The 15,984-nt window shown below is 32.4% G+C and overlaps 1 protein-coding gene across 6 annotated transcripts in view; it reads left to right on the top strand.

Annotated features, from left to right (window-relative positions):
* LOC125055300 (dachshund homolog 2) overlaps window positions 1-15,984 on the top strand; it is a 153,454-nt gene that overhangs the window by 116,300 nt on the left and 21,170 nt on the right. For all 6 annotated transcript variants that reach the window (XM_047657719.1, XM_047657718.1, XM_047657717.1 and 3 more), the window contains one exon: window positions 3,209-3,292. In XM_047657719.1, coding sequence (XP_047513675.1) covers window positions 3,209-3,292 — 84 coding nt within the window. The remainder of the gene's footprint in view (window positions 1-3,208; window positions 3,293-15,984) is intronic.

Genomic DNA, 15,984 nt, shown 5'->3' with positions numbered 1-15,984 from the left:
TCTTAACTAAAAGCCTTTTAAATTATAGCATACATCGATTGATTTGAAATTAATCTCGATCAGAGCGCTTTCTTGAAATTAGTGCAATCTTGCAAATTGCCGTTTATATTTTTACCTTTATCTATAAGGGCTCATGTTGGATTTTTCAATTCTAACGAAATTTATTTACACGGCCAAAAGTTGTCTCAGCATATGGGAATGCGTTTGATGGTTAGAGGTCCAAAGTTCGACGCCTAAAAATTTTTTTACAATGACAAGTGTTATGAGTATAACGCTTGTGTCACACTCCGTATCTATTATAAAACGTAAAGAGATGTGATGAGAATTACTAAAACAGTTAGCAATTTAAATTTAAATTATTTTTTTTAATTTTGTCTGTTCTCTGGTTACATATGATTTAATTACTTTGTTTAGTTCCATTTGTTCTGTCTAAATAACTTGTGTTATGTATTTTTGCAGTTCTTGCGCTTGCCTCACGTATTTTTTTTCTTTTCTCACATTGGTTGCCTGGAAGAGATCACTCGAAAGCGATATGGCTGCCAGTTGCCGTCCTTTTCTATGTAATAAATTAATATTTCGCATTTGAATGATCCTTACTATTATTGCATTACTTTTCGGCAAATTTATGTACTTCAGCTTGAATTATCTATGCACTTGTGTCCGTAGAAATTAATTGAATAATATTATACAAAAATATGATATCATCTTATTCCTTTAAAAATAATATTTTCTTATAAGGATTATTAGTGAGTTATTTAAGTGATATATGAAAAACAAACAATAACAAGCCAACATTTCAATTTACAAGATCCAAAGTGTAGATAGCCCGTGCAAGCCTTATTCTCAAGGCTTATCACATGGCATAATAAAAGCAAGTTAGCTTGTATCTGTATTATCTTGGAGATGAACAACGATATGGTCCAGTCTTCTTTACATTGTTAAATCTTTATACATTTTGCCCTCATTATCGCATGAAGAATTTTAATAGTAATCTATAACCTGGTCTAGTCAAGTATAATAAAATTTCTTATAATTAATTTCTCTTTTCTTCTCTCTATTTCTACAAGTTTTATCTAACTTTAATATGTACGTCTATTTCGACATCCCTAGTGCTGCTGATAGAAAGCTAAACGGTTTTATCTTTACGATTAATTACTTCAATGTAATGGCGCGTGGAGTATAGTGTAGTGGTCAAGCAACTAGTAAAACAAAATCTTTGTGATATTGGCATAGTGAGTGCAGAGCACCTTCGTTCCTAGGTTCACCTAGGTTCGATCCCCGGCTGTGCACGAATTGAGTTTCAATCTATGTACGTGTTTAACTCGCTTGTACAGTAAAGCAAAACGTGAAGAAACCGACATTCTTTAGACCCAAAAAGTTGACGGCGTGTGTCAGACACCCTATTAGAAAAAAAACAAATGAACGAAACAAATACGGAAATCTAAAAGGTTGTAGCGCTAATAATGCGCTACTAATGATGTTATATTTTTATTGAAACCGTCCGTAATTAGTACTATTCGTTATTATGTTTATGACTTAGATCATAATAAATCATTTGACAATTTGACTCCACAATAATCGTGTTCATTGTGTTTTCGATAACATTGTAATTATTTCAACCGACACTCGATAGTACAATCAATACTCCCAGACCGTAATTATAGATGCCAACTCGCAAACTTTAGTGAAACTGTATGCAAGGTAGACAAGTTATTTGTGTACGTACTAAAATTATTCTCGATTGCTCAAGAACTTTAAAGCTAGAACATTTGTTCTTTTTTATTTTGGTTTTTATTAAATTCTTCTTTCAAAATTATTTTTTTATTTGTTACACATAGACTGTAATTTTATTTTATTTAACTTAAAACCTTTAAAATCATTTCAGAAGATATTGATAATACACAAACAAACTAATTAAATCCAAAAGAAAGATTTCGAGTGTGTGTCTGATGTGTTTGTTTTTAACAATTTTATCCTACGGGTATTTTAGTAGGAATCTTTAAATTACAATATTTTCGCATGAAACTAATGCCCTTCATTAAGGTGATATAAGGTGCTATTAGCTATTGACTGCTTTGGACTGAACATGGTGTAATGGTGTAATGTGACAAAATAAAAACCTTGGCGATTAAAAAGAGTGGCGGAGAGTTCTTCTCATTCTTCTTGTCCGTTTATTATTATAATTTAATGTGTATTTCGTTATAGAAGTTCATAAGTGTACATTGTGTTACCTAAACGAATAATTGATTTTGAATTTGTTCTTATGACTCTCGAATCACTTTTCAATTGAAACAGAACAACAAACTAATACACTTTTATTGTATTAAATGCCGAAAAAGGCCGTATAATATGTTAACGTAGTACTTTTATAATCTGTGGAACTTCACATGTCTACCACAAACTCAGTAACGTCTCGAGGCTCCCCAATCACTTCCGGCAGGTTAGGTTAATTGAAAGTTATGCAAATCTCTCGATTCTCCTTAACAATAGTACCGGGATTCCGAATGAGTTAATCTCTGTTTATGTTCCTAATCGGCCCCTCGCTAACGGCCTTGTTGCCGGTTTAACTCACTGTTAAATTTATACAAAGCCTTTTGTGTACCGAGAAACATTTATAAGTTTAAATGTTGTTTATTCTGAATTTAATAGAAATAATAGGATTGCAATCGGATTTAATTGTATCTAATCATAATCTATTTATTTAAAAATTATTGACAGAAAATGTAAATTTATCAGGTATAGGCGCTACTGCAAACATTGTCGGAGCTAAAAGCATGGTACAGTTATATAATTAGGGAAGAAATGACTTCCGTCGTTCCTCAACTGAGCGTTTTTTAAGGCTGTTGTTACCGCGCATCACCACTATGTGGAACCAGCTGCCCACTGAAGTATTTCCAAACCAATTCGACTTAGGGTCCTTCAAGAAAAGAGCGTACTGATTCTTGAAATTCTTAAAATTTTGGCATGGAGAGTGTCCATGGGCGGCGGTATCACTCATCATCAGGTGAGCCTCCAGCCCGTTTGCCCCTTGAACTATAAAAAAAACACGTATTGTTCCAGTAACAAGAACTTTTTCATAATAAATACCGAAGGCTACTAATCTACTTTGTTTAAAAATAACCAATGAAATAGACGAAGAAGTTTATTTATCCCAATGCCCCAGTGGTTACGGAACGGCTTTAATTAACACTCAACTCTTTTGTTTCAGCTGAATTGAAGATGGACGTTTTGAGGGAGCGGGAGGTGAAAGATAATTTAGAGAGACAATTAGTGGATGAGCAGAAAATGAGAGGTAAGTACATTTTTTTTTGACACTACACACCAATTGACCTAGTCCCATGCTAAGCTGGTGAAGCCTGTGTTATGGGTTCGAGGCAACGGATATACATACATATTAAAGATAGATAGACATATAAATACATATTTTAACACCCAAGACCTAAGCACAACACCAAATGCTCATCACATCGATGTTTGTCTCAGCCGGGGATCGAACCCGGGACCCATGGATTCGCAGTCAGGGGTACTAGCCACTAGACCAATGAGCCGTCAATTAATACGATATATTCAATTCCATTTAAGCCCAGACTATATATTCTAAGAATCACCCTAAAGAATAAACCTTAATTTCATTGCTATACATAACCAAAAGTATCGTAAAGCATCATAAATACGTAACATTACCCTCGATAAGACTCCATATTCGCCACAATAATTAACTATAGATCATATTACACACCTATTGTTTGCAATATCATTTATATCCGGTGTATATTGTGTTATTCAATAAGTAATTTAGTAGTTCCGAAGTTTTTGCAGCAATGTTAATTACCGTAGGGGATTCTCTTATGTTTTTACATTAACACTATTAAGGCAATACCATAACTTAAATCTGTTAATAAAGGTTAATTTTATTGGACCTCTTAAATACATTTATACGCGATTTATGTTCGAATTATGTTTTGCACTTTTTCTTACAAATTACTTGATAACGTAGGAGCACAATATTCTATTCTACTAATACCAGCCTCTGTACTTTAGTAGCTGACCTAATTCTTGTATAAATTTTTAATGTACATTGTTCGCGTTACCAAAATCTGATCACTGCGTGACTTAAAGAAATAAATAAAACATTTAATTGATTTCGCTTGATATGGCGTCATAAATCAATAAAACAAGAGTTATCTGCCATTTATTAATCGTTGTTATTTTCACGCAACTTCGCTCCTTCACACGTTATGATGTAGGTCTTATTGTCAGCGCGCGCACATAAATCCTGCTGATTTCTCAAGCATTGTTTAATGTTTTCATCGATTTATTGATATGTTCACACTAACACATTACGATTGCGTTTCTACAATTACCACAATTGTTTCTAACTACGAAGAAACATCTTGTTTATCGTATTTTCTTCCGATTAAAAAGGTAATATTATTGTAATGTAAAAACAGTTGTTGTTGGCGGTTTTTGAGAAGAAACATTTTTTATTTAATGTTATTACGTATATTTAATTTAAATGTACTAACTGGTATTTGTTTATAATCAATCTGTTTAGATAATGATTTATATTATAGAAAATATAGCTATAATATTAAATGCACAGTTCACAGTCCAATCATTCAACTGTGTTCATATTTTTCAGTTTCCCTTGATTTATAAGACTATTAAATTTATATTAACAATCGAAATTCATAGTATTCACAGCCATTAATATTATTGTAATATATTATATAACACAAAATACTAACATTAATAATGTATATAAATCATTCGCATTTATTTCCCTGACAAATACAAAGGCCACAATAGAATACCACCCCTTTTGTAAAAGTGTTAGCAAAGAAAGCAAGAACGGAAAGGTAACCTTTGTAAATGTCAAGTGACACCATATCGACCTAAGACAAAGGGTTTATGTCTTTTGAAACAGATATTGGTTTAACCTTTTAATACCCCTAAGTAAGTTTTGATTTGATTAAAAGTTTGGCGTGAGGTTTTAGTGTACATACAAGTTGGTTATTTTTGCTTCTCTTTGCTTGTAATATCGTAAAATAAAAGTAACAATACATTAACAATTGGAAGGTAAAAGCTCTTACACTTCCCTATGAACTTATCGGGGGTTTCATGTACTTAGATGCGTTGAACAGTTTTTATATAGAAAGTTGTTTAACAAATAAATTACGTAATTCATTGACGTATGACCATCATAACTAAAAGGCCAGCAACGCACTCGCGTTCCCTCTGGCATTGAGAGTGTCCATGGGCGGTATCACTTAGCATCGGGTAAGTCCCTTGTTCTATAAAGTTAAAATTAATAAATTAAAAATACGTTCTAACTTATTAGTTATAACATACCGATATTTTGGTTTTTAAAATAATGGTTTTATATCTTATATGAATAGTTTTGTGATATTTAAAGTCAATTTATTTTTGTAATGTTATTAAAGAAAAATATTCTTAGTAATATTAAAACCGCGTACTTAATATAATAAAACGTGAACAGTGTCACCGTTCAAAATAACACAACTTCAGTTTGGTACAACAATGTTGCCATGTAATATAACGTTTAAACCTGCTACGTTAGACATTTGAAACCTTTGAAATTTGCATACATTTCTATATGAATGCAGTATGCAACAAAGAGGGAAATGCAGATCCCATACATATTTCACACGGTGAATGAACCCGATTGCGACGTGAGCAATACTGTTAATTGCCAAAAACCAATCATCAGATAGCGCTCTGTGGACACTATGAAATACGCCTTTACACAAAAGCTTTCAACTGCATTGTGCCCGTGAAATTTTAACTCAATCAACAAACAATTGCATATGTTTTGAATCGCTTTAATTGAATAGAAGATTATTACTTTTGACAGACATGCAAAAACAAAATTTCTAAGACACAAACGCTACAAAATAAAAGCACTATTTAGATACAATTTTTGAACACCTACTAATAAAATCTATCAAGAAACCAAAATTATGACGATCAAACAACTATAACATGTTTATAGCACCTGTATCTTAATTTAAAAAAAATGGAATGGCTCTCTCCATAGTGGCTTGTCATTTAAAAAAATCGGATACACAACACACAATCGGAAACTCGTAATACTCGACGAGCGAGTTTGCTTATCTTCCCGAAGCCGCGCACAAATTATTTAAAGAAGTGTTTAATCAATTCAAAAGGGCATTTACTATACATATTAGAATGAGCCTAATAGATTAAAATTGGGATAGCTGATGGCGACGCGTATCTCGTTCGTATATTTGTTATATTCAGTTTAGTAATAAAAATACATTTTTATGTAATGAGAAAATAAAGTTCTTTAAACATTTTTAGAAGCTTTTAAGAGGAACTGCTGTTTATACAGAATATGCCAGGTAACATAGCTTGTCATAATTAAAATTCTTAGGTACAATTGCGTTTAATATTTATTTTCTGTGGAAATATAAAACGTCACCCTAATAATTTAGATAGCCAACATTATATGTTTTTCACTTATTCCATATGATGTATAGATGCTGATAAATACGTTTTACAATATATATTTTAATTTAAATAAGGGAAAATAGGATTGTTATTGGGTAGTTGTAACATAAGTTTATCCCGCGTTATACTCGGCCCAACAATCAATCAGGGCTGCCATGAAATTGGAATAGGTTTAATGTATGTATCTAATCATTTAACTAAATTGGGTACTTGCTATATTGTATACATAAATATACAAATATAACACAATAGGTGTCAAATACTTCAAATGAGGCATGGGCCATATATCTACGTCTATATTGTTGATAATCTTAATATATATAAATTACGTGTCACGTTGTTTGTCCGCTATGGACTCCTAAACTACCGAACCGATATCAAATCAAATTTGCACACCGTGTGTAGTTTGATCCAACTTAAAACATAGGATAGCTTACTTAATTTATACCGGCAATATTATTTTATTGCAAAATATTTGTTTATTATTTGATAGTCACAATTCTAACAGATGGCGCTGTGTTGAAAGTACCAACGTTTCAAATAAGCTACAATTTAATGGCATAACCACCAAAACAGCATGTAGATTACTACTATGTAGCATAACAAAAACCTTAGCCACAGCAACGCATGGCCGAGTCTGCTAGTTGTTTTATATATACAGGTCATAACGAGCTTTAGGCCAGTGATCCTAAGCGTAAAGGAACTTTTAAATTTAAATTTGGAACACAACTATACAGTGTAATTAGTTTTGCTAACCAAATTCATAGTAGATATATCTTAATTATACGAAATAACTCGATCATTTTGATTTATTCGCTTATAATTGAGACAGACCTTCCCTGTAAGGGATGACTTACAAGGGTTACAGAATCTTACGGGACAAGGGACCAGGATGTCATAGGTCAGTACTTTGAGATTGTAGGGCTACGAAAATCCGCATCTCCCATGAATAGTTCATTCGGAGTTCTATTTTCGAATTTCGGCAAAACTTGTGTAGTTGCCTCTATTTTTGAATAAATGCCCAGACAAATTTTAGATATATTTTTAAGGCTGTCACTTCTCCATCTTTCGACACTTCATCGGAATTTTTGAAAAAAGAACACTTATTTATCAAGTATTTCTCTATCCTAATAAAGCTCTACTATTCGATATTCAAAACTGTTATACTTTCAAAACAAATTTTACCAAAAAAAAACCGCATTAAAAACAAACCATGTATACACTGAGCCTTATGAGTATAACATGAAATTAACACATTAAAAATGATTATCAAATATAAATTAACGTTAAATTTTCATATATCATTCGCGAGACTGTAATTTTGATTAAATTTTCCTTATGATTCTATATTTAATAGGAGTGGAGTATTCTCATTGTACTTGAGAATCCGTAATTAAATAACATGTAGGCAACATTACTGTCTTGAAAGGGTTGGGGAAATGTAACGCCAATTATGCGAGCATAATGTTAGGAATGGAGGGTTATTGATGTACTATTGAAGATATATCAAGAAATAATTGTGTCATTGTATGGCATCCACTATGGTTTATTATTAAGGAATATATTTTTTAATAAGTTGGTATCTTTGGCTTATTTAATTTAAGTTAATTTATAACATTATTCAACGTACGCTATCACGTTAAATATAAAATAATAATATGATTGGACAATTCACACCAATTGACCTAGTCCCATGCTAAGCTGGTGAAGCTTGTGTTATGGGTAGTAGCCAACGGATATACATACATATTATAGATAGATAGACATATAAATACATATTTAAACACCCAAGACCTAAGCACAACACCAAATAAATGCTCATCACATCGATGTTTGTCTCAGCCGGGGATCGAACCCGGGACCCATGGATTCGCAGTCAGGGGTACTAACCACTAGACCAATGAGCCGTCTGCTTGAAGAAATACTTCATTTAAATTTACCATATCTAACCAAACTTAGAGCTTTCTTTAATCAGTCAATGAGAGGTTAAATTCAATATCATTCATTCATCTAGGTAACTTAATGTACGCTTGTGAACTTCAGTAAAAAAAATATGCTTCTAAATTTACTGCCAGTTCTCAAATCAAGGGCGTAGAACGGACGAGAACTGGCCATAAACTCTCCGGCATTCTTTTAAATCACCAAGGTTTTTTACAAAATGTTTTAAGCACCTGCAGCCATCATGCTCTTCCTCACATGTTAAAGTTAATACTGGTTAATAATCCAACTGAGATTTGAGTAATAAGATATTTTTTTAGAAATTAAAGAATAGGGATTACTAAGTGATAGTAAACAATACGACCTAATGTTTTTACACGCTATTTGCAACGGTTTAATTGATTGTCCTGACTTATTGTCGCTTTTACTATTTCACACCCCTTCTTCTTACAATACAAGGCAAACCCAACTATTTAAAATTCATCGGTCTAATACAAACTATTTACGTAACTCAGTCATGTATCGTATACCTTCAGATTATAACACAAATTACCAGCAAATATATTTAATGTAACTAAAAGATGTTTAAAAAATAATTTAAAAAACTTAAATCATTTAAAAATTCTTCCTTTGTATTAAGTATATATTATAATGAACAATGAATCTTAGAACTTAGAATTTATTATAAATACATATATTCTTTGTTTTCTTTTTGTTTAAATGTGTATTCCGTTTTTGGCTTTTGTGTACAGTGTAATTGTTTGAATATTGTTTAGTAAGTAGCTGTAGGAATGCCGTTGAGCAAATAAATAAATACACTGTTTAACGAAATAACTTTCAATTTGAATAACTATAGAACACTATTTGAATGGGTAAGCTAAACAAAAGTAAGCCCCATAGATAAATTCAATCACTGACTATTATTAGATTGGATTCAACCAAATTGAATTTGGTCAAATTTTATCTTCATTTGCACAGCCCACTGCATCAAATGAACAATTGCAAAAACAATGCCCCAGGATTAGTTCATTTCTATTAGTTTCGGCTATGATTTTGAACTTTAATGCGAAGTTAAATACTGGTCTGTATAACTGAAAGTTATATTTAAAACACTACAATTTGATATCGATGAATCTCTCCTAGTCAGATACCTGGGTGGGCAATACCCACTAAAACAACCTCGTATTGTGCCAACGTTCCAACACCTAGAGAAATCAAAATATTAACTTCTGGGCCCATTGAACAAATAATAATAATAAAGCCACTTTAATTCCATACTGTTAAAAAAATTACATATCATCAAATGGATGCTAGTTTTGTTATTATATTCTTAGTCTACTTTAGTTATTGTTATTTCCGTTTCATTGTGTTCTGAAGTATGGACCCCTATTAAAGGCCTCCTCTAGAACTTTCCAGTTGGATCTGTTGTAAACTTCTTTCATTCAATTCTCCCCAGAAGCCTAAACTAGGGCCCATCGCTTTTGTGGTCATCCCACATTTCTTTTACCTGGAGGTCCCCTCCAGCTGGTGGCTTCAGTGGTCTATCTTTTATTCCATTGAACCCTGAGTTTGATCCTAGGTGATATAGTAATTGTTTTGACTTTGTAGATGCTGAGTGCTTGAAACAAAAAAGAACCTGCCCCAAATCCGTTGTAATCTATCAAATAAATAACCCTAATACCCAAAATTTGGGATCTGTAAATCGTTTACAAAAATACCAACGATTCCTCAAACTCGTGAGGAGATATCAAAAAATATTTCGGATACTTGCTAAATCCTGACCGCGCCATGTTCGTGCGGTGAATTTCGGACGAGCGCCGTGTACAGAATCCAATTATAGATGATAACCTCTTTTGTACTTTTGGCAAAATAAATATCGTTGACACTGTGTCCTCTATGATTTATGGTTGTGCTGATTTATCTGTGGCCTTATGCTTCGTCTGCGTGTGAATATTATTATGAAGCTTTGTTGTATCAAGACAAGCGACCTTATTTGTAAAATATTACTGTCGATATTAAATCGTTAGTAGCTGTTTTATGTAAAGTAATTTTTCGTCTCTTTCTGTCAAATTATTTTTACAATATGATGAAAATAGACAGCACTTTACAGTAAAACGGTGCAGTTACAATATATAATACTTACTTAGCCTACCTTTTCAGTAGCTACATACCAACATATAGAACATTTAGCTATTCTAACCCCATAGAGACTTTTTACGCTTTTTCGGAATAAAAACCTAAGTAATAAATAAAACGAAAACATTTTATGGATTTTGTTTGTCGTATACCGATTATGATATCGCGACAATGACCATGAAAGTTTAGGCAAAAATAAAATTGCGATATTGTTTATTAAATAAAAATATTAAGACTTGTTGAGCGTTGCAATAAATAAAGTAATTAAATCGTTAACTTTTTTGTGGCATAACTTGTTGAGGTGAATTTGCAAAAGTCTGGTAAATATTTGCGCCTGAACGTTGCATTAGCGGTTTCTCCTTTTGTCGGTTTAACACGATTGTTGCTTTTAAATTTATATTGCTTTCTTATCATATTTTCTTAATAACAATCATACATATTAATGTAGATACGCCTTTCATTAAAATCTATATCAGTAGAATACATGCTTATCTTTCGTCGCTTTCTGTCACAAAGTTTTCATGTAATGTTAGAAAGAGATAGATCTGTCTTAGACGGACCATACGAGTGTTTGTTAGTTTTACTAGATTCCAGTGAGTTGAATAATATAGATTTAAGACCAAATTATTTCAAAATTGTAGTCTGTAATTATTTATAAATAAATTTGGTACGTACACATAAATAAATACATGATGGTCCAAGATCCCAGGGCCGCCAGACATCACGTATTTTCTGACGGATGAAATGTGGACGATTGGGTAGTGTAAGTATGTACTATGATCGTATGCCTACCTGCTAGCTTGGTCAAACGGCCAATTTCCAGGTATCAGGTAATCAAGGTACACAAAAACATTACTTACTTCACGTAAATTCTCATGGCTGATTTTTATATATGTTTTCGAGTGTATAGTTAAAAATAAATTGTCAATACTCCCAGACACTTTCCGTCGGCCATATTGCTTAACAGACGCTTTAAGGGTCTCAAAATAATTAGTCAACTTCACGTAAATTCTGACGCTCCATTTTTATATATGTTCATCCGACAACTATTTTAAAAGCTTTGACAAGAAGACAGACCGATCCAAGGGGCCAATCATCCCCTAAACTAAATTTTAATATCTCTATGAGTGAGAGAGCATTATCTACGCGCATGAGACTGAGTGAGACCGACTGCGCTGTTAAAGCCATGAAAATTACTTGAAAAATTATTATTATTCAAAAAGGGCAAGCAAAAGCCGTTTAATATTTTGAAGAAAAATGAAGAGTACCAACAAAGCATTTCACCGTTTTGGTACGTTGGATTTTGTTGGTGATGTAGATGAAGAAGAACGTGTATTCAACATAATACAAAAATTTATCTGTGATGTTTACAATTTTCCTGGAATAATTGATGTAGATGCTGCCAGACTACAGTTGTTTATCATTTACATACATGGTATCTGATATAAATGAAGAATTCAATTGAAAGAATTTAAGAAACTTCGATGCCAGTAACTTACCACCTTGTAAAAGTGAGCTTTGACAACAGTTTCGACGGGCTAGCTTTGGAACAATGCAAGTATGAAGATGATAAATATTTTCAACCCCGAAAACAATGGCTGGACACTACAAGATGGTAAATATGATTTTCATTGGTTCGATGGAGATCAATTACCGGGTTTTGTCAGTGTGTCGCTGGAAGAACAAACAGGTAAATTATTTTCGTTTCTCATATTATTTGTATCTTTTTAGTTTTTTCAGACCTTCATTGTTTAACTTGTTTTTTACAGAGGAAGAAAATAAGGATAATGCTGATGATGACGATCACGATTTAGATATTCAATTTCAAGATTGATATTTGATGATGATGATAATGAAGATTAAAAGCCACTGTTAAGAAATATTGAAGAATTAATATTTTTCCACTTTGTTTCCAAATTTCCAATAAATAATTAATTAAAAAAATTGCTGCTATTTAAATATAAGTGGTATTTTTAAAAAATATTTTTTAGTTCTAATTAATAAATTGAAAAAAAAAAAAATCTCGGCTAACTTTAGTATTATTTATTATGTGTCAATTTTTTTCTTATTTTTGTTGCTATAATTTACTTGTCAACAAAAGTTCTAAAAATTATAAAATATCTGTTCAAGTAATTTTCATGGCTTTAACAGCGCAGTCGGTCTCACTCAGTCTCATGCGCGTAGATAATGCTCTCTCACTCATAGATATATTAAAATTTAGTTTAGGGGATGATTGGCCCCTTGGATCGGTCTGTCTTCTTGTCAAAGCTTTTAAAATAGTTGTCGGATGAACATATATAAAAATGGAGCGTCAGAATTTACGTGAAGTTGACTAATTATTTTGAGACCCTTAAAGCGTCTGTTAAGCAATATGGCCGACGGAAAGTGTCTGGGAGTATTGACAATTTATTTTTAACTATACACTCGAAAACATATATAAAAATCAGCCATGAGAATTTACGTGAAGTAAGTAATGTTTTTGTGTACCTTGATTACCTGATACCTGGAAATTGGCCGTTTGACCAAGCTAGCAGGTAGGCATACGATCATAGTACATACTAACACTACCCAATCGTCCACATTTCATCCGTCAGAAAATACGTGACGTCTGGCGGCCCTGGGATCTTGCTCTATGAGCAAACATTAAAATTATTCACATCAAATATAAGACTGATAGTTATATTTTACAAGCCTTCTAACTTAAATTTAGGAAACCACAGATTCTAATTGCATTTTACCGTAACCATTATGAGCATCTCGTTCGAGCGAAATCCATCGTCCAATTTCCTGCTAAAAGAAAATTTCAATAAAAGGAAAGCAACAAACGCACAAATCGGATCAATGTCGGATGTTCTCGTGAAATGAAGCGCAGTATGAGCTTCGGTGGCGCATCACTAATGCAAATGATTAGATTTAACCGACTGGTCAGAGCCCTAATGCCTAAATTTAGTGTATTATACATAGATTATTCGGTAATATGACAATTGACAATGCATCACTATTATATAGATGAAAAGTGTTTATTCGAATTCGTTCTTTATTTGAATTGTTGATACACGCTTGTCCTTAAAACCTCTTTAGAAAACTTTTGAATCAATAATTTTTTTTTTTTTTTTTTTATATTATGGCAACAGCTGAATCAATAATTGTTCGTTTTTCAAATAATGATAGTCTCATTTGAATTTCGAACTGTTTTTGTTGCTTTTCGTTTTTAACAGATAATTGTGACCTAATTCTAAAAAAATATATAGAAGAACGTAAAATTCTTTGCGATTTAAAATGGGCAGTAAATAACTACCGACCACTTGTTGAATTAAAAATCAAGCCGTGTTAGGGGCGGCAAGAAAACGGATCCGAATGAATCTCGCATTACACAATTCACAGCTAAGTAGAATACCCTGTTTAACCTCTGAACACAAATGGACTACCTTATACGAATAATGGTTTTTAAACATTATCTTATCTATAAATCGCTTTTCATTTAGATCACATCACTTTTGTAGTGATTTTTGCCGGATATAAAACTCCGGTCTTTTAAGCTTGAACATCAGTCTAGGGGCCTAGCCTATGAGGAAAACAAAATTATATTTAAAATAACATTAGTGTAACAAAGACATATTACAAACTTGACTTAACTATGAATGAATGGTACGAAAATCAAATCAACGCATATATTATTTAACATTAACTCTATTTTAACTAGAATAATAATTAAGATTAAGTTTAATTTAACCAGGCATCAGTCGAGTACTCACAATGTACCTTACCTTGTAATTACAACTTCTGTAATTACGAACTTGTAGCCAAGATTACATACGCTAATCAAATCCCTATTCATAGCAATAAAGCATAATAAAATCTCAGTAGCGGAAATAAATATTACAAGACCCTATGTCTAATTAATTTTGTATACGCGGGGCTGCAATGTCTTGGGAGTAACATACAATGAGATCGTGGTAACTTGATCTACAAGTACGCTAAATTAGAATTTATGAATGTATGGGATATTGTTAAAATACGCAAATTATGTTACGTCTGCGTGGGAAGAAAATTAATTTTGGAAGAATTTTTGAAATCGATTTGTCTATTCATGGGGCTTCTTGTTAATTTTCTTTGCTAAAATAATTATTAAATGGCAAATAATCTTCGCCTTTCATAAAGTTATATGTCTTCTGTATTTACGCAAATTCACAGAATAAAATCTAGATCTATTCTCCGTGGTTTTATGCGCGTAATAATATTTTGTATTGGGTTGGTGCTACATAAACATCACAGATATAATATGTTGCTATGATTGTGTTATTTCATTAATTACAAGTAAGGTGATCGAAATATGGTAAAAACTTTCAAAAGTGTTTAGACTTTTTATTCTTTATTAATAGAATAGTCGTGTCGATTTTGCTACGACCGAATTGTCGATTTGTGTCCAACCGAATGAGCGCGCCATGTGTTCAACGTATCATATTTGTAATCTGATATCTTAATTTGCTTTACATAATATCATAGAGAAATTAATTCTACCAATGGACCAGGCAACCACCGTGACGGGCAGTCACGTGCTTAATTTGGCCACATTTTATAAATATCTGTTGATATATTTATATATATACTAGCAGACTTGGCCAAGCGTTGCTGTGGCTAAGGTTTTTGTTATATTACATAGTAGCAAACTATTCAAGGGAAACGGTAGGAGAACACCAGTCATGGGGACCACCATGCTTTTTTTGGTGGTTATGCCATTAAATTGTAGCTTATGTGAAACGTTGGTACTTTCAACACAGCGCCATCTGTTAGAATTGTGACTGTTAAATAATAAACAAATATTTTGCAATAAAATAATATTGCGTATAAATTAAGATGTAAGCTATCCTATCTTTTAAGTTGGATCAAACTACACACGGTGTGCAAATTTGATTGATATCGGTTCGGTAGTTTAGGAGTCCATAGCGGACAAACAACGTGACACGTAATTTATATATATTAAGATTATATATAGCTTCGGTTTACAGTTTATTAGTTTTTATTTTCGATTTTCTTCAGTTTCGTATTGTCCACATGTATTATCATGTACCTGTCCGAGATGCTAAAAGAATTCGAAATATTCATAAGTATAGATATTTTGTTGATATAGTTCTTTGCACGTTATATTTCAGAATCTTCAAGTAAAAAGATTTAATATCTAAAGTGCCATGACAAAACACAGTACCAGCTCTATAATTTGTTCAATAGAGTGTGTAAGCGTATTGCGTGTTCAGTGTCTTAACTAAATGAGTCAACAACTGGTAAAGCCTATTCTTTCGATCTATTGAGTACGTCTGACATTATTTCACATGAACTCTACTAGTCGTTATTTAAACGCAGCGTATTTAAAAACAACTTAAATAAAATAAATAAATAAACTTGTCTTTTGCTCCTATT

This window comes from Pieris napi, chromosome 13 (genome assembly GCF_905475465.1).
Source record: "Pieris napi chromosome 13, ilPieNapi1.2, whole genome shotgun sequence".
Classification (NCBI taxonomy): Eukaryota; Metazoa; Arthropoda; class Insecta; order Lepidoptera; family Pieridae; genus Pieris; species Pieris napi.
The sequence above is the reverse complement of the archived record's forward strand: the minus strand, read 5'-3'. Positions and strand labels throughout refer to the sequence as shown.